Source organism: Medicago sativa, chromosome 7 (genome assembly GCF_051527215.1).
Source record: "Medicago sativa cultivar Bolivia chromosome 7, Bolivia_mono, whole genome shotgun sequence".
Classification (NCBI taxonomy): domain Eukaryota; kingdom Viridiplantae; phylum Streptophyta; class Magnoliopsida; order Fabales; family Fabaceae; genus Medicago; species Medicago sativa.
The window spans coordinates 20,922,590-20,942,742 of record NC_140755.1 but is presented as its reverse complement, the minus strand read 5'-3'; the positions used below and the strand labels follow the sequence as shown (position 1 = coordinate 20,942,742).

The following is a 20,153-nucleotide window of genomic DNA, read 5'->3' as shown; positions in this document are numbered from 1 at the left end:
AGATTGATTAAAAAAGACAAGAATAAATGCTATCAAGTGTCATGATCAAATGTCTTTAGGACACTTGTTAAAAAAGCATAAAAAATGAAGTTTAATGTTAAAAATGACATTTTTTAGGCTTTTGAGTAATTGACCACACAACTTTCAATTCAAGACTACTATATTTGATTCCATAACAAGAGACTCAAAGACACTTGTCAACATAACCCAAAAGACAAATATAGAGCCATAACTAGCTAACCAAGTCAAAATAACCTAATTGTTTTAGATCATATAACTAAGAAGTCCAACCCAACCTAACAAATGATCTCATTGGGTTGGCTCATCATGTTGAGCCAAAATTGAGTCTTTATAATTTGTGGAAAAGGGGTTTTCAACTTTTAAATAGAGGAGATTATTAAGGTCAGAGGAGGCATAGTTTTGTCACGCCGATGCTTGGAATAAGGCATCCTTGTAAGAAATTAAAACCATAAAATGAGGATGATCGAAGGACCAACATTTGAGGGTGGGTGAAGATTTTCTGTGTAACAGCCCGATTTTTCGCTGGATTTAATTTAATTATTTTTATGTGTGTTTGTATGTGCTCATATGTGATTAATTGCCTCTGTGTGTATTTTTGGTTGGGAATTGTAGAATTTGGTGTTACAAGGGTATTTTAATCATTTTGGACTCAGGGGTATTTTGGTCATTTTGTGAGTAGGGGTAATTTAGGAATTTTGATGAGGATTATTTCTAGTGATTAGTGAGAGCCGTTATTATTTTATTAAGCACTAGGGAGTTGTAGTGAATTGTTTTATAACCGGTAAGTGACCGTTATTATTATATTTTACCGTTAAGTGGGTAGAAACATTTTGATTTAGATTAGTAATGGGTTAGGCCCATTAAGGCATTGTGAGTTGAGCCCAATTATGTAGAGCATATATAAACTCTAGTCTTTAGAGAAAATAGGGTTTACATAATCATTTTTCACATTTTGGGAAGAGGTAGAGAGAGAAAGGGCAAGAGAAGGTAAGGGTTTGAAGAGGAAAGCTAGAGGGAGCTAGAGGAAGGTAGATATTCAAGAATTGGAGCTAAAGTGAGGCCCTAGTTTGAGATTGTGAAGAATTAAGGTAAGGGGGTTAGAATTCAATCATAATTAATAGTTGTAGTTCTTCCCTAATTCTTTGCTTAAGTGGTTAATTTGAATTTGGTTGTAGAAATTTGTGCTTAATTGTAATGATATGATTATATACATGAATTGAATGATAATTGTGTTGTTGTTGAATTTGTATGACAAAATGTATATATATGAACATGATGGGTTTTTGTATGAAATTGATGAAGAGTGATGTTGTGGTTGTTGAATTGTGAGTGAATTCATGATTAGTTGTTGTTAGAAATGTTGTTGATGAATTTATGCATTAGGTATCATGAATTGGTGAATTATGATGAGATTTGTTGTTGTTGTTGAAAGTTGTGGAAGTTTTGGTGAATTGGTGAATTTTGTTGAGTTGATGTTTTAATCTCAAAATTGATGCATGTTTAAGTGTTTAGTAAGGTATATGACCTGTAAACATCTTTTGGATTAAGTTTTGGGGTTTGGAATGATCAAAATTGGGATTTTGGGGTGAAAAGCGTTAGAACCCGTAACAATTTTTGACAGAAACTGTGACAACGCGCTTAAGCGTGTTGCAGCGTGCTCCAAGCGAGCAGCTTCTGGGACCAGGTCGCTTAAGCGTGCTCCAAGCGTGCTAGGTCCAGAAGCTACTGGAACTTGGACGCTTAAGTGTGCCCAGGACGCTTAAGCGTGCCCAGGACGCTTAAGCGAGCTGCACCAGTTCAGCACTTCTTTGTTTTTCGTTTCGTGCACTTGGGGACCAATCCAAACTTTCTAAAATGTTTCTTTTGACTTGTTTAACCTCTGTTTATACACTTAAACCTACTGGAACACTGTTTGAATCGAATTGGACTTGATTTTGTGAATTGAACTTAACTTTTGAAAAATGGTCTAAGAACGCCGATTTTTCCGAAACTTGTTTTCTCATGGAATTGAAGTAGGGTTAAGGTTGTACTCTGTATATATGATTTCTAAAAATGGTTGTGATTGGTTTCATCAAGTCTTAACTTGTTTTGCTTTGAAAATGGGATTTTCTTGAAAAGTGATAAAGAGAGACGAACTTTGTTATTCTCATGATTTCGTCGTGGTTAGCCGGTCAAACGTGAATGTATAATCTACTGCACTCATATGTGGCCTAGATGTATACTTAGTTGAGGCATTGGAACTTGATTACTTGGTTTTGGTTCAATTGCTTCAATTATTTTAAAATTGTGGAACGATAGACGAACCTTGTTGAAAATGGTTTTAAAGGCCGATTTCTTATAAATCTTTCATGCCAGTTTTATGTGATTAAATGAGGATGTGTGAATGGTTGTTAGGTGTTGAATATGATGTTTATCATAAGGTGTTGTATTTTTCACTTTACTTGGTTTATGAGAAAGTATATGGAATCGTTGAGCTATATTGTGTAGCCGATGTTGATATATGATGATGACTCTTAAATTGAATTGTGATTTGTTGAATGTGTGGACATGAATACTTGATAATGCAATTGTTGTTGAATTGATCAATGTAATTGGAGGTGTACTTTTACATTGTCGTTGGTGGTTGTTTATGTTGTAAGTCACATTATTGGGTCGTTGTTGTATGTCCATGCATCATAATCATATTGAGTCATATGAGAAATGTAAAATGAGTTGTACTTTTACATAGTTGATTGTAAGAGGAGGTGTACTCTTGCTTAAGATGTTTTGTTGGCATTTAATGTTTGTTGTTATGGTACCGCATGCATATATGTGTCAAGTAGGTGCATTGCATATTGGCATGATGTCGTATTTATGACATGTGAATGATGATTGTTGGCGATAAATGTGGTTGATGATTGCATGCTTGATATAATTGGAATGGTTGTAGGTTTATATGAAAGTTAAATGCTCTTATGAAATATCTAAGACTTGATTTATTCATGTCATATTGTTATATATTGATTATGATTGATGTGAAGCTAACCTCCAGTGGTTTTGACTGCCTACCTGTCTGTATGGATGGGTAGACGCTGTGCAGGAGTAGTTCGCTTTTGGCGAGTGCTTGGATAGCGGGAGCTAATCTCCGTTATCGATTTGGAGACGTAGGTTTAGGCTCTGATTAGGTTGTCGGTGTCTTTATGCTTTTATTGGATTTATTTTATTTTGAGATTTGACCCACTTGTCGGGATTGGAGAAATTATATGATGATGTGTATTGACCATGGCATATATATTTTTGGAGATGTATGATTTGTATCCGCTGCGACTGTTGAGATATTCTTATATATGCATTGTTGTTTTGGATTTTGTTGAAACGTAGCGTCTATTTCTTGAATATATGCTTTATTCGCGTGTTTTATTGCTTTAATAGAAACAGGGCGTTACATTCTGCACAGAAAGAAAATCAATAAAATCAAAAATTATTGCACTTCCTACCAGAAGAAGTTGCATTTTAGCTTATTATAAGAAGAAAAAATTACAATATTGTGGTGTCACGTTACTATTTACTCATTTTGCTTGTAATGTTCTAGACTTTAGCACTTGAATGAAGAATGTTTTATTATCAAAATATTGAAGTTATATTGGAGTCTCACTTTGTCAAGATTTCTTAGGACCATGCTTGATGATTTAACTTGATGATGTTTATTTTGGTGATAAATGAGTGTGAATTACATGTATATGACTTGGTGATTTATTTGGTGTCAATGACTTCTTTGCCTAAACTTTTGAAATGAAGGAGTGTAGTTGGTAAGTTGATTAGGCAAGGGTTTAGATGACATATATGATTGATGTGAATTAGATGATCGATATGTATTAGGAAAGTATGTACTTATGTAAAATGAATAGAGTGGCATGTAGGATTATAATTCCTAGATGATAAGTTTTGTGTAATCGATGATTGAACTAGATAAGGAATAAGGTGAGAAATTCTTATGTTGTTTGATGTTGTCAGGTGATAGATTTTGATAATGTTGATTAAGAATGAATATGTTGATATGAGATGATAGGAGAAAGATAATATTCATGTGATATTAGTATTCTAAGAATTGTTGAGTATGTATATGTGTTATACATAAAATCCTTGAATGAACATGTTTGATTATGCTTTAATTGTGAGATGTGAACTAACCCCCAGCGGTCGTTTGGTTGACCGCCTACCTTATTCGTATGGATGGGTAGATGGTGTGCAGGAATAGTTTGCTTTGCTTTGGTGAGTTGCTTGAGGATAGCTTGGAGCTACCTCATTTACTATATTTCGGTGTCTTAGACTTTAGGGCTCTGATTAGGGGTCGATCTTTGATGTTTACCTATATTATGACTGCTGGAGATTTTTGAGACTATGTATTGGTTATTATATGTGTAGTATGTTGACATGGCTACTTGGAGAATTATTTTATTATCGATAAAACTGTTGAGATGTTTTATTTTATCTGATGATGAGATGTTATTATTATTCTGCTGCAACGTTTGAGAAAATATATCTATGCATGTTGAACTTATGGAAGAAGTAACATCTAAATTCTTTATATGATTGTATCATTTGCATAAATTATCGCTTTTAGAGTTTAGGGTGTTAAAATGTGGTATCAGAGCCATGTCGATCTTCTCCGGACCAGAATTGGGTGATTTTCCTGTTTGTATGCGAATGGTATTGAATTACCTTCGATACTTGTTCTGTTGTTCTTGTCTGTTGATTGTTTTTCCGGTTGTATGCGACATGTACGAAAGTATTGTCGATACTTGTTCCGTTCTTTTAGGTGGGTGTGAGTGTAGTGGGGGAGAAGCAGGTTGCTTCAGGTGTGTTAGTCTGGCAAGGGGAGGTATCTTCGGATGGAGAGGCTCAGTTGGATGTGGTTGTGGTTTGTGCTAAATGTCCTGTTAATTTCGGTAACGTTCATTTTGTGTTGGATCTTGTTTGCCTTCCGTTGAAGCAGATGGATGTGATTTTTGGTATGGACTAAATGCTATCTTTTGGTGTTAACATTAATTGTTTAACCAAGAGTATAACATTCTCTAAGCCAATAGATGAAGTAGGTGGAAAGTTTTTGACCGCCGAGCAAGTGAATAAGTCGTTGGATGGTGAAGCTAGTGTGTTTACGATGTTTGCTTCGTTGATGGAAGGTGATGAGAAAGGAGTTAGCGATTTTCCGGTAGTGCAAGAGTTTCCGGAAGTTTTTCCAGACGATATTACCAACTTACCGCCGGAGAGGGAAGTGGAGTTTGCAATTGATTACACCGTATTGGATGTCCGCATCGGAATTGGGTGAGTTGAAGAAGCAGATGGACGAGTTGCTCGAGAAACAGTTTATCAGGACAAATGAGAAAATATATCTATGTATATTAACATCTAAATTCTTTATATTATTGTATCATTTGTGTAAATTATTGCTTTTAGAGATTAGGATGTTACAGAACCGGTCGCACAGAATACTTGAGAATTAAAACATTTCTAAAGCTTGTACATGACGTATGATGAACATGATAGATGAAAGCGAAAGAAATAAAATTGTACAAAATGGGTGTAAGCCACATAGGGCTACATAATATTATAAGTAGTACGCTCGGTTACAACATCAAAACTACATCACGTAAAAAGAAAAATTACATGGCTATTCAGGCCTGATTATCTTCTTCTCCTTATTCATCCTCCTCGAGCTCTTCGGGGACCAATTTTCCATATTTTACCTCCTTCAAGAAACTAATACCTTCAGTCATTGGGCAATTGCATTCTGAAAGCTATGCCTGACAGCATCATAGAAGTCATTTTGAACTTCTTCAATCTTGGCGATCTACTGAACCCTATCCATATTCTTTAGGTCGACAGGTTCATGAGCCCCACGAGCATCATTGTCTTCTTGAGCTTTCTTTAACAACAACTCTAAATCCCTCTTCTTCTCTTCAAGAGTCGCCACCTGGCTAGTTAAATCTTCAGCAATCTTCCTCAATCCTTCCAGATCCTTATTTAAGACCTTTATTTTTTTGTCTTTCTACAAGGACGCCTTCCCCAACTTGGTGACTTTAGCTTTGAGCCCTTCCTTTTCGCCTCTCAATCCATCAGCCTGGGCCTTATACTCACTCTCTTTATTGTTCAGAGCTACAACTACTCCGAGCGCCTTCATCAAACCAATGACGCCCTCTGTCATGGCCCGACTCCTCCCTACTGGTCCCAGATCCTCCACTAGCTCAGAGTCACTATCACTCTAGCTTAGAGTAGTTTCTGGGCCGAACTTTTTCGAATTGGTCTAGATGGTCGGAAGAGTGACGACTGCACCCTCTAGAGTCTCGACCACATCCTGCTACGATTGCACCACCTTACCCTTTTCGACCCTTGATTGCTTGGGCGGAGGCTGAATGTCGAGCTCAATGGTCGGTGGTTGAGTTGATCCAGACTGGTTAGCGTGAGGCCCAACAGCTGCAGTAGCAGGCGAGCTCACCTGAGAAGAGGATCTCATGGCTCCTACCATAAGATTTCCAATGTTCTGGGGATCCTTCCTCTTCATTATAGTAGGCTTAACTTCTACATTCTTGCTGAGTTACTTAAGTTTTTCTTGGAGGTTCGACATCGTACCTATGAACAGTAAAATAACATAAATTAACGAGATTATTAAAATAATACATAAGTATAGGAGCATATCAAAGATAACTTAAAAAACCTCGCGGATCTGAAGATTTAACGAGATCCTTGGTGTTAATATAACAAGGTTTAGTACGATGTTTTCCCTCAGAATCGTACAACATGTTACCATTCTTATCAACATGAGTGTAGGGGGAACAATTTTTCTCCAAGCCAAATGGCTTGCAACGTTTGTTGGATGCCATGAAATTTTTGGAAAGTTTGGATGATTTTTGTGATGAGTTTCGATTTTGAATGGGGAATTGAGATTTTAGAATTGGGAAAGGAAGAAAAAGGGTGTTGAGTTGTTGAATGAGAAAGGAAGGGAACATGTTTTATATAAGAGGAAAGAGAAAGGTTGAGGTATACCAAATAGTATAGTATTTGTATTGAGTGTGGGTCTTATTATTTTTTCATGATGACTTTTGGTCTTTAATAAACACCACTTGAATGGATGGGCATTATTGTAATTTTATTTTTTCTAATATTTTGTAGTTAAAAACATTGTTTTTTTAATGCTACACCACATTTTATATTTTACGTCCTTTTCCATAAATTCAATTCAACCTTTTTTTTTCAGTAACCAAATAAAATAAATATTTAACCCTTTTCCCATCAAGATTTAGTAATGCTTTCATTTATTGAGTTTTCACCTACACAAACCCAATTAAATTCCCTCAACTTTTTAACCAAAAATAAATAAAATTCCCCTCAACTTTTTTTAACAATTAAATTGAAAATAAAAAAGCAAAACGTTTTTAGTATTATCTCTCTGTTTTTTGTTTTTGTTAGATATTATGTCTCTATTCAGGAAACAACGAATAGTTTAACTGGACGTTTTTATTTATAAAAATAAATAAAATCTTAGGATAGAGACAAATATTTATTGGGACATTATAAAACAAAAACAAAATTGTTTGGAGGTTCCTAACTTACTCCCACCTATAGATATCACTAGTTCAATTTTGTAGCTAAGGTTTTTTAGTCAAAAGCAAGAGGGAGTATGCTTCATACTTTTCATACAAGTGCATCACAAATAGGGGTGTTCAAATCCAAACCGATCCAAAATAAAACCGCAAACCGATCCAAAAAAACCGAAAACCGCAAAAAACCGAATATATTAGAATGCGTTTGGATGTTGTTTTGTAAAAACCGCTAAGATCGGATCGGATTTCGGATCACTTTTTCAAAACCGAACCAAACCGAACCGAACCGCAAAAATAAATATTAATACTTATTTATTCTTTTTTTTTTGAAGGAATACTTATTTATTCTTTTATTAGTATTATATATTGCATTATTATAATCATTGTTAAATTGTAATCTTATATATTCCACTAATTTAATCTATATTATTATTACTTCATATGTTTCAAAAATAATTGATAATTTTCATACTATAATTTTAATTTTTTAATTTATTTTGCATCAAACCTATTATTTTTACCATGTTTGTGTAATATTAATATTAATAAAAAAATAATATTTTTAAAAAAAGAGTAAATAAAAAAATATATTTTGCATTTTGGATATCCAAAAACCGATCCAAATTAAACCGCATATATTTGGATCGGTTCGGTTCGGATTTTTTTAGAAAACTCATCCAAACCGAACCGAACCGCATGTGATTTTTATTTTGGATCGGTTGACATTTTGCCTCAAAACCGATCCAAACCGCACCGCGAACACCCCTAATCACAAAGCAACACGGGCATAATTAATGAGCATGCAAACATAAAATTTGAATTATCTATCGCATATACTTCGACTTAACCGGTCGCACAAAATACTTGGGAATTAAATTATTTCTGAAGCTTTTATATAAAGTACGATGAACATGATAGATGAATGCGAAATAAATAATATTGTACAAAATGAGTGTAAGCCACAAAGGGTTACACAATGTTATGAGCATTACACCTGGTTACAACATCAAAACTACATCACTTAAAAAGAAAAGATAAATTACATGTCTATTCAGGCATGATTATCTTCTTCTCCTTATTCATCCTCCTCAAGCTCTTTGGGCACCAACTTTCACCTCCTTTAAGAAACTGATACCTTCAGTCACTAGATCGACCTCAGGGTTTTCACCTTGATCTGGGCCACTGCCTTCTGAAAGCTATGCTCGACATCATCATAGAAGTCATTTTGAACTTCTTCGATCTTGGCGATTAACTGAGCCTTATCCATATTCTTAAGGTCGACAATTTCATGAGCTCCACGAGCATCATTGTCTTCCCGTGCTTTATTCAACAACAACTTTAAATCCCTATTCTCCTCTTCAAGAGTCGCCAACCTGCTAGTTAGCTCTTCAACAATCTTCCTTGATCCTTCTAGATTCTTCTTTATGACCTCAATTTTTTTGTCTATCTGTGAGCGCACCTTCACCGAGCCCTTTTGGATCTTATATTTCTTCTTGCTGTGTTTCTTAAGTTTTTCTTGGAGGTCCGACATCGTACCTACGAACAGGAAAATAACAGAAATTAGTAAGGAGATTATAAAAATAATACATAAGTATAGGAGCATATCAAAGATTACTCAACAACCTCGTGGATCTGAAACGAGATCCTTTGTGTTAATATAACGAGGTTCAGTACAAGGTCTTCCATCAGAAACGAACAACATGTTATCATCCTTATCTACATGAGTGTAGGGGGGACATTTTTTCACCAAGTCAAATGGCTTGCAACATTTTTTGGATTCCATGACAGTTTTGCAAAGTTTGGATGATTTTGAGAGGGGAATTGGGATTTTAGAATTAGGAACGGAAGAAAAAGGGTGTTGAGTTGTTGAATGAGCAAGGAAGGGGAAGTGTTTTATATAGAAGGAAAGAGAAAGGTTGAGTTTTACTAAATAGTATTTGTATTAAGTGAGTCTTATTATTTTTTTCATGATGACTTTTGGGTCAAAAGTAAATAATTTTATACCTTTTATGTTTGGGGGGTTTCTTCAAAAATAGTTTTAATGAAGGAAAACAATTATTAGTCATGATGATGGTCTTACAATGCAAATCTAAAACTTAACCTAACCTATTTTTAGACTAAAGAATATTTATTTAAGAAGTTATTGTCAAACATGAATCTTGCTTAAGTGGATATATTTGGTTATAGGAAAATAATCGATCCACAATTTTTTAATGTTTTCTTTGTTTGATTTTTTGGTATAAATGTTTTCAAAGTTTGAATTCTCTCGTATTGAATTTACTAAAGTGAAGTCTAAATAATTACCTTTGTAAAAAAAAATATGAACCATCAATTATAATGGAAGGCAAAGTGACTTCTTTTAGCCAAAGACTCAACATTTTTATAGTTGATAGTTTGTTTTTTATAAATTCATATCACTTAAAAAGACATGCTAACTAGGATTTTTTTCTCAAGAGTTCATAAATTATTCTTACTAGCTTAAAACATTTTTTGATAAATTTATTCAAGTAGCTTATTGCTAAATAATTTAGTCTTTCAATTATATTTGTGTTATCATAAGTTCTTTATGTTATTCTACACACACATATATACGGGGATATATACGGGGCTGCTAATTTACACCCACCCCAAAACATTAAGGTGCAAATTATGAAGCTACACCCACCTAAAATTATTAAGGTCAAGTTAGCAACCTACATCCACTTGATTATTTACACTCATTTTTATAACTTTTAACAAATAATTTACACCTACTTTTATCATTCCAAATATTGTTTCATTAAAAGTTTGTCTCATATTATTACATGTTTATAAGTTAGTCAACATTTTTTAATGAAAAATCAATTTTCACTTGTCTACTTTTTTTATTTACAAATTTTTCATTTTTTGACAAATTTTTCGCTTGTGTCTTTTTTGTTCGAAACATAACTTTTTTTTAGAGGAATTCAAAACATTTTAGGTGATCCCTAAAAAAAAAACATTTTAGTTGAATCCAAAAAAAAAAAATTGTTACTTCATTATCTTTTTAACGAACAATATGTTAATAAATAGTTATAAACTTAAATTTTTGTTTTGACATTAATTTATTTTGCTACTAGTTAATGCTCTGAAGTTTAACACTTGGAACTACATTGAAATCATGTTCATTAATCGGAACAAATCAACATCTTTCACGCAAATTCAGTCGAAAAACAAGGGAAACAATTTTGTCCATATGCTAGTTACTAAACTGCCCTTCAATTTAAAATTAATTTGAATAGGGACAAAAGGGTGTTTTAGTAAAATACAAATGAGTGTAGCTTGCTAACTTACACCTTAGTGTTTTAGGGTGGGTGTAAATTAACAGTCTCATATATATATATATATATCAATAGTATATATATAAAGTAAGGTTTTTTATGCCACATGTCACTTCCATATTCATTCTCAATATTTTTATTATTTTTTCTATTTTATTTAACATAAATATCTCAACAAACTTTTGATCTTATGCACTCAGTATTTTTTATCTCAACAAACTACACATCAATCAATCAATCAATCAATCAATAGTATATATATAAAGTAAGGTTTTTTATGCCACATGTCACTTCCACATTCATTCTCAATATTTTGATTATTTTTTCTATTTTATTTAACATAAATATCTCAACAAACTTTTGATCTTATGCACTCAGTATTTTTTATCTCAACAAACTACAAATCAATCAATCAATCAATCAATCAATAGTATATATATAAAGTAATGTTTTTTATGTCACATGTCACTTCCACATTCATTCTCAATATTTTTATTATTTTTTCTATTTTATTTAACATAAATATCTCAACAAACTTTTGATCTTATGCACTCAGTATTTTTTATCTCAACAAACTACACATCAATCAATCAATAGTATATATATAAAGTAAGGTTTTTTATGCCACATATCACTTCCACATTCATTCTCAATATTTTTATTATTTTTTCTATTTTATTTAACATAAATATCTCAACAAACTTTTGATCTTATGCACTCAGTATTTTTTATCTCAACAAACTACACATCAATCAATCAATCAATCAATCAATCAATAGTATATATATAAAGTAAGGTTTTTTATGCCACATGTCACTTCCACATTCATTCTCAATATTTTTATTATTTTTTCTATTTTTAAAAACCAATATTTTATTTAACAAAAATCGGGTTTTCGGGCTACTTGATCGGATTGCTCCGAAACATCCCTAGAAAATCAGAAAATATTGAGAATCCAAAATTCAAAATTCTCAGAAAAATCCAAAATCCAAAATTCCAAAATTCAAAATTCCATCGTTTAGACCCATTTTTCATTTTTATTAATTTTTCATATTCTCAGAAAAATCTGAAAAAATTTCCATTAATTTTATTTGATTTTTAGAATTTTTTGGTACTATTTTTTATATTTTTATGATTTTATTTGACAGGTTTTTAGCATTTTTTACTTAGTTTTTTGTTGTTTTTAAAAGGAAAACTCAAAACTATTGAAATGTGAGAGTCTGATGGCTGATTATACATAAGAATTGTCCGTATTATAAAATCCAAAATAGTAAACATGAATCCAAATTTTAAAATCCGGAATGCACAAGGGCATTTTTAGAAATTTTACAGGGCGCGGGAGAAGGCAATAGAGTGGGAAAGTAATAGTCCATGTTTAAAGGACCCAAAACTATTACCACTTGGACTAATTCATTATTGATTTTGTTACACTTTGTATTCTTGCATTGGACATTCATCTCATCATTTATATTTATTTTTAAATTTTTTTTGAAATATTTATATTTATTTTTATGATATTATTATAATTGTAAATTTAAATAAATTCAATCTAATATACTGACACATGTATTCGTGCACACAAACTTATAAAACTTATTTAATATCTAACCCGGGCAACGCCGGGTCTCTAAACTAGTATATATATATATAGGGTTATGATAGAAGACACCTTTTGTGAAGGTGTCTTTTATCAAGTTACTCTATGAGCATTTGTTAAAAGACACCAACTACTTTTTATGAAGGTGTCTTTTATCAAAGTTATAACTAAAAAAGTGAAAATCACACCTTGAGGTGTGACTTGATAAAAGACACCACACTACTTTTTATGAAGGTGTCTTGTAACATAACCCATATATATATATATATATATATATATATATATATATATATATATATATATATATATATATATATATAGTACTAACTACTAAATAAAAATAATAATTTTTTCCTTCCTAAAAAAAATAAAAATAATAATTTTGGTGCCCATCGATAGAATGGTGCCCTGGGCCGCCGCCCCTGAAGCCCGCCCTCAGGGCCACCCCTGTCTATCTATCTATCTATCTATCTATCTATCTATATATATATATATATATATATATATATATATATATATATATATATATATATATATATATATATATATATATATATTATTTCTTAGAAGGTGTGTTTTAACAACATTCACCTTAAGGTGTATTCAACAACTTTTTAGTTATATCTTTGCTAAAACACACCTTAATAAAAACTAGTGTGTATCCTAGCAAACCCCTATATATATATATATATATATATATATATAGGGTTGTTAACTTGCGCCCACCTAAAAACACTAAGGTGCAAGTTAACAAGTTACACCTACTAGTTCTTTACCAAATTACCCACTACTATCTTTTTAAAATATGTTTTAAGTAAAGGACAAACTTGTAAATTTGCTTTTATTTTATTTCTTAAACAAACAAAATATTGCTACCTCACTGTATATGGTTGCTAACTTACTATTCCCTAAACACATGAAGGAGTAAGTTAGCAAACTTACTCTCACTTACTTTTTACTAAAAACTTCATTATGTCTTTAATAAACACCACTTGAATGAATGGGCATTAGTGTAATTTGCTTTTTTCTAATATTTTGTTGTTGAAAACTGTGTGAAATTAATCTAAAGTATTGCAAGATATTGTACAACATAGAAGAGTAGAGATAAAGGTATAAAGAGATAACAAAAGAGTATGTTGTATTGCTTCTCAAGTGTGTCTTTACAATTGTCTTTACCATATAATATGAGTCCTATTTATAGGATACAATATGAGCAAGTGAATGATCACAGTAATTAAGGACCACTAATCATCCATTCACTTATGGGAGTTATGAGAAGGTGGAAGACTAAGGATGGACATCCACTAAAGTCATTTATTCATAGCACTCCCCCTTGGATGTCCATTAAGATATGTCTCATTAAAACTTCACTAGAGAAAAACCCAATGGCGAAAAATCAGTGAAGGAAAAAGAGTATAACATCCTTTTTTGTCATAATCTGCCTCATTAAAAACCTCACTAGGAAAACCCAGTGGGATAAACCATGGTTAAGGGAAAAAGAGTGCACCTCATAAAGACAACGAAGAAGTTTAAATAATATTTCATACTAGTCACTCAAAAAATTTACTTGGCGGTAACTCTGTAGAAAAATATGATTTATCTCCATACTTTTCTCCAAATTAGCGGCTCTTGAGATATCTTCATATTGAGTTGTTGAAAGAACTTCCTTTTAAAACTAGAAAACCACAAGTTTCTTGTATGTATAAAATCATAATCTTTAATAAAGAACATTATCCACTTCCTTGATGTGGTGTTAGCATTTTCAAATGATCGGGTGATATTGTTCTTTCTCTAAGGTACAAATTGTATGCTTGACTTTGCTGCAATATCTGTATTGACAAAACTAAAATACCACAATATATATAATAAGCAAAATACATTAGTGTTCTCACTTGACCAATTCAAGTTGTTCATAATTTTCTTGAGGGAATGATCTTTACTCACATCAAGTAACACTCACATCGAGTGACATCACAATCATTCTAGTACATAATCAATTAGATTTGTCCATATCAACATTTATATAATAACAAATTTTAGAATCTCTTCAGGATTTCTAATAATATTTTATACCATTATCATAAAATCGATTATAACGAATTCATTTCCAAATTCTTAAAATGGACAAATGATGTCATCTTTTCAATAATTTTGATACTACATATTACGCAAATGAAATCCTTCTGGGAATTTCTTATATCACTATCAAGTGAGCAATACAAATATATTGTAGCACATCTTTCATATAATTTGAGCATTTCATGTGCTACTGAACTTAATCAAGTATGAAAAAGTTCTTGAATTCACTTCAGGTGAATATGTGTTTAAATAATATATGTCTCTTACAAATAAATGATAGACATTTACCAATTCACTTCAGGGGAACATATATATATATATATATATATATATATATATATATATCCATTTAACTTCACACATTCAAGTGTGCGAACTACAAGTCCAAACAAATTCTACTTTATGAAACGAGTTTGATTTCACTAGAATTGTCTCTTTCCATTTGTATTTCTTTATCTATAATCTTTAATAGACTTTAACCCATGATCCTCATTATTACTTATCACATATAGCGCTATATTATATCCAAAAACACGTCGACGTTGACTTTACTTCGGTTCCATCTCATTCCATTGAGATCTTTCATTCATGACATAATTTATTAATATTTCATATGTTTCGTGATCGGTTCTTCTGAAACTAAAAAAATTAATTATGTCATAAAATTCTTTTAGAGTTTCATATGTATCCTTGTTTGAGTTTTCTTTCCTTTAAGCTCATTTTCTTATTCAAGGCTTTTTTACATTTGGAACCGATTGATCTATCATGCTTCAGGCACGATTGAAACTCATTTGTAGTATTATATAATCTTCATGATATGATCAAGAGCGGTATAGCTTTTGTTTAGAATCTGAAGGCCAGATACAAGAGTTTGAAATCTTGAATACATGGTTTCAATATTTTCATCCTCCTTTATTCTTAAAAGCTCATACTGATGAACTAATTGGTTAGCCTTAACCTTTTTAACCTGTTGGTTTCCTTCATAGGTAGAGCATATTGACTCAAATATGGATTTAGCTATAGACTTATCCATTATCTTGGTATATTCTAAATGAGGTAAAGCTTCCACAAGAATTCCACGTAATTTGTGATGCTTCCTATAAATTTTCCTCTGACCCTCAATAAGACTATTTCTGTCTACTACCATTCCTTCTTGCTCTTCCACCATGAAAACTGAGTAGCATCTCCATTGAAGTATGGAGATCTTATAGAATAATTGTTCTTTTCAATAGTGGAAGTGTTGTAATCATAGTTGATTGTTGAACTGTTGTTCTACCAGAACTAGAAGGAACAATACCACTTTCATCAGTTAACGTCTTTTTCTCTTTGGATATTTAACTGTGACATGGGTAAGTAGCTGAGCACATAGAGTGCTCTGATACCAACCAAAGGTGTGAAAAACACAAGAAGGGAGTGTTAAACTGCGTTGGATTTTAAAATCTTTATAAGTGTTTTAGCACTGGTTAGAGTCTGAAGTTGTTTAGCGTCTGACTCAGAGTCTGATAGCAGCGATGTAAAACAAACACAAAGATATATATGAGAGAGAAAGTGAGAGAAAGATAGAGAGACACACACACAGAGAGAGAGAGAGAGAGAGAGAGAGAGAGAGAGAGAGAGAGAGAGAGAGAGAGAGAGAGAGAGAGAGCATAAGGTAATTATACTAGTTACTCCTACAATCCAGGAGTAGTTCAGTCCCCTTGCACTTTCAAGGGATTTTCACTATAATCACAATAGATTGCAATTGCCCAATGACACAACCAAGATACTTCCTATGCTCAATCACACAAGCAAGAGACTTCCAAGTTCTCAATCACAATTGAAAGAGAATTTTACAAATAAACGAGTTTTCTTACACTTGATATACAATTCAAACATAACATACTCTTAACACTTTAAAATTTCTAAGATATGAACTTAGTAAGAAATTCTTAAGTGTTCTATGTGCTTTTGAATTTGACATAGTAATGGCACAGTTAAAATTGAAGAGTCTTATTGTTGTTCTTTTAGTCTTCAGCTCCTCTTATAGGCAATGATTTGAGAGACGTTGGAGAGTTTTAGCGCATTTAGAGTGATTTAGAAGATTCAATGAAGAGTGTTGGAATGTTGCCTGATATGGATAATGTCGTTGATGGGACATTTGAAATTCCTTTACTGCAACTAGAATTATTTGTTCATTCGTTTTTCCTTGAAGTTATTTGTTTGTATCTGCACACGATAAGAAGAAACAATTTGTACTATCTGAGTTTGATAAAGACAAATTCAGAAGAGGACAAAGTCTGACGTGGATTCTGGGTCCCTCAGAGTCTTCTGTCTTTCACAGTCTGGTGATCTTCAGAGTCTGATGGTCTTCAAAATTTGATGCAGATCTTCAGTTTCTCTTGATTCCAAATGCTCTTGTATATATTCTTCCTGGATCAAAGCTTGATTTTATACCATGAATTTAAATCTATGATCCTGCATACTTGAATATATATTAGCTTATCTAATTGTTCTTTAATACTTTGTTATCATCAAAACTCTAGAGGTATTGTACAAATCCTATTTTGTTCCAACATTTTTGCTCCAATCCAAATGGTGAGGATGGTTCGTAACGTTTGTTGGGTGCCATGACAATTTTGGAAAGTTTGGATGATTTTTGGGATGGGCTTTGATTTTGAGAGGGGAATTGGGATTTTGGAATTGGGAAAGGAAGAAAAAGGGTGTTGAGTTGTTGAATGAAAAAGGAAGGGGAAATGTTTTAAATAGGAGGGAATAGAAGGGTTGAGTTACACTCCCTACGTCCTAAATTATAGGTCACTTTAGAATAAAAATTTGTCCTAAATTATAAGTCGCTTTACAATACGAATGAAAATTTGTCCTAAATTATAGCTATTTATTATTCTCTCTTATTTCGATTTTTTAATTTATCTATCCCATAACATTTATTAAGGATAATTTTGTAAAACAACACATAATATCTCTTTTTCATAGAAAATTAATTACATTTCTTAAAATGCATGAAATGTCCAAAACGTCATATAATTTGGAACAGAGAGAGTACGAAATAGTATTTGTATTGAGTGTTAGAGTCTTAATATTTATTTTTATGACGATGACTTTTGGGTCAAAAATAAATAGTCTTAATATTTATTCTTAAATAATAGTTTTAATGAAAGAAAACAGTTATTAGTCATGATGACGATCTCACTACCAAAAAAGTCATGATGATGATCTTGCAATACAAATCTAAACTTGACCCAACCTATATATAAAATACAGAATAATTATGTAAGAAGTTATAGTCAAACATTGTTTTTAAGAAAAGTTATAGTCAAACATGAATCTTGCTTAAAAGGATATTTTGGTTATTTAGAGGAAAATAATCAATACACAATTTTTTTTAATGTTTTCTTTGTTTATTTTTTTGGCTTGCTTCCATGGTTTATTTTTCGTATAAATGTTTTAAAAGATTGAAATCTCTCACATAAAGGTTTACTAAAGCGTAATCTAAATAAATACCTTCGTAAAAAAAAATATAAATTATTAATTTAAAGAGAAGGTAAAGTGACTTTTTTTAGTCAATGACTAAAAGGATAAAAGTTCTAAAACAAGTTATTTTTATAGTTGATAGTTTATAGCTTATAAATAAATCTCACCTAAAAAGGCATGGTTGATAACTATTTTTTTTCTTCAAGAGTTTAAAACTTTTTTTTTTTGACAAGAGAGTTTAAAACTTATTTTTACTAGCTTATAATATTTTTTGATAAATTTATCCAACTAATTTATTGCTTATTGTTTCTTCTCTTAATTATATTCATGTTATCTTAATTTGAAAAAAATAAATATTAAATAAACATAAATTCTTTTTGTCATTTCATATATAGTTATGATAACTCAAGACAAAATTTCAAACACAATACAGACACCACCGTATATAATACATATAATTTGTTTTTTCCCCTCTCTCTGTCTTCTCTCCCTCCAATACTACTTCCTTTCTCTCTCATCTCCCACCCACCAACCATCCACCACTCATCTCCCTGACCACCGATGACCGTCGTCGTTTCACCATCAAAGCCTTCTTCTACAATCTTCGTTCACCACCATCACCACCATTCTCGGATCACCATCGTCACCCCTCTCCTTAGATCCACGTTCACAGAACCACCACCACCACCCACCAAACTTATTCACATATCCATTTCTCACCCACCGCCACAACTGTCATAATTGTCCTCACCACCACTGTTTCTCTCTACAACCACCGCCGCCTGAGCTCTCGCCCTCACATCCATCATCATCATCATCATTAGCGGCCACCCTTTCATCTTCCGTTCAGACATGGACCTCCACCACCGCGGCATCATCACCACCACCTTCTTCGTCTTCTTTCTTTCATTCTAGATCTCGAAGTCATCTATCGTTCTTTGATTCCATTTGTGTTTATATGCTTAACAATTTTTCTCTAACGATGGTGGTTGTTGTTGATAACAATGGTGGTTGTGATGAGGACGGTAGGAGATAATGGTGGTAGGGAGAAGGATGGTGGAAGAATGGAGAAAGAAAAGCTCACACATAGAAGAGAGGAAGAATGAGATCTAGTGTATTTACAAAATTGCCCCTGCTACAAATTATCCATGGTTATCATTTATCTTTCACACACACACACACACACACACACACACAGTAGAAGTAAGTTATCTTTATAACAAAAATTTACTCAAAAAATTAGATATGCTAGCATCACACAATTTTCTTTTATATCAATGTGTATCAATTATCATATCATAGGTCCATATGTGATTCTTCTTCTCTTGTTGCATTTCATCATGTATATTCCTTGTTTTCTTAATTTCCTTCAAGATAATCCAGATGCTCCCATTCCTTCTCCATGGACACAAATATGCGATGTTTAGGTGTATGTCATATTTAGTTTTTTTTATTATTCATATATTTTACATCGTTAAAATCCAACTAATCAATGTATTTTTTTTTTGAATTTTCCCTTATCATAGACATCCTTAATTTTATTTAACCACATTGAGAATGGATTCTTGATATATGATTTTAGGTCGCTGGTCAATATTCGAAGGGGGATTTTATGGTACAATTCTTGTTATTATGCAACTATAGATGTTTCTTATATCCGTCGAATGATAAAAAATATTCGACATTCAAATGTTCTTTCAAGTGTTTATCACTTTCCCATTACTTGTTGTGTTGATATCATTATTCATTGTATTGTGGAGCAACCAGTGTTTTGATGTTTGTTATGCAACTGTCTTGTTTGATAACAAGTAACAATTGTTTATGCTTGTTAGTCAATGTATATGACAATGGCATAACAAACATCGAAACACTAGTTGCTCCACAATACAGTGAATAATGATATCGGCACAACAAGTAATGCGAAAATGATAAACACTTAAAAGACCATTTGAATGTTGAATATTTGTTATCATTTGTCGTATATCAGGAACATCTATAGTTGCAGAATAAGAAGAATTGTCCCATAAAATTCCTCTTCAAATATTGACCAGTGACCTAAAATCATATATCAAGAATCCATTCTCACCGTGCATGTGGAAAATTAGCCAT

General features: G+C 32.3%; 1 protein-coding gene across 1 annotated transcript; it reads right to left on the bottom strand.

Moving 5' to 3' along the window:
* Nucleotides 1-15,375: 15,375 nt before the first annotated feature.
* LOC146904965 (uncharacterized) lies at nucleotides 15,376-15,744 on the bottom strand. Its single transcript, XM_085728408.1, has one exon. The coding sequence runs from the start codon at nucleotides 15,742-15,744 to the stop codon at nucleotides 15,376-15,378; it is 369 nt and encodes a 122-aa protein (XP_085584534.1).
* Nucleotides 15,745-20,153: the final 4,409 nt, after the last annotated feature.

What these genes read in the sequence shown, in the direction of transcription:
- LOC146904965 (XM_085728408.1), bottom strand. Translation starts at nt 15,744, where the DNA reads ATGGTGGAAGAGCAAGAAGGAATGGTAGTAGACAGAAATAGTCTTATT.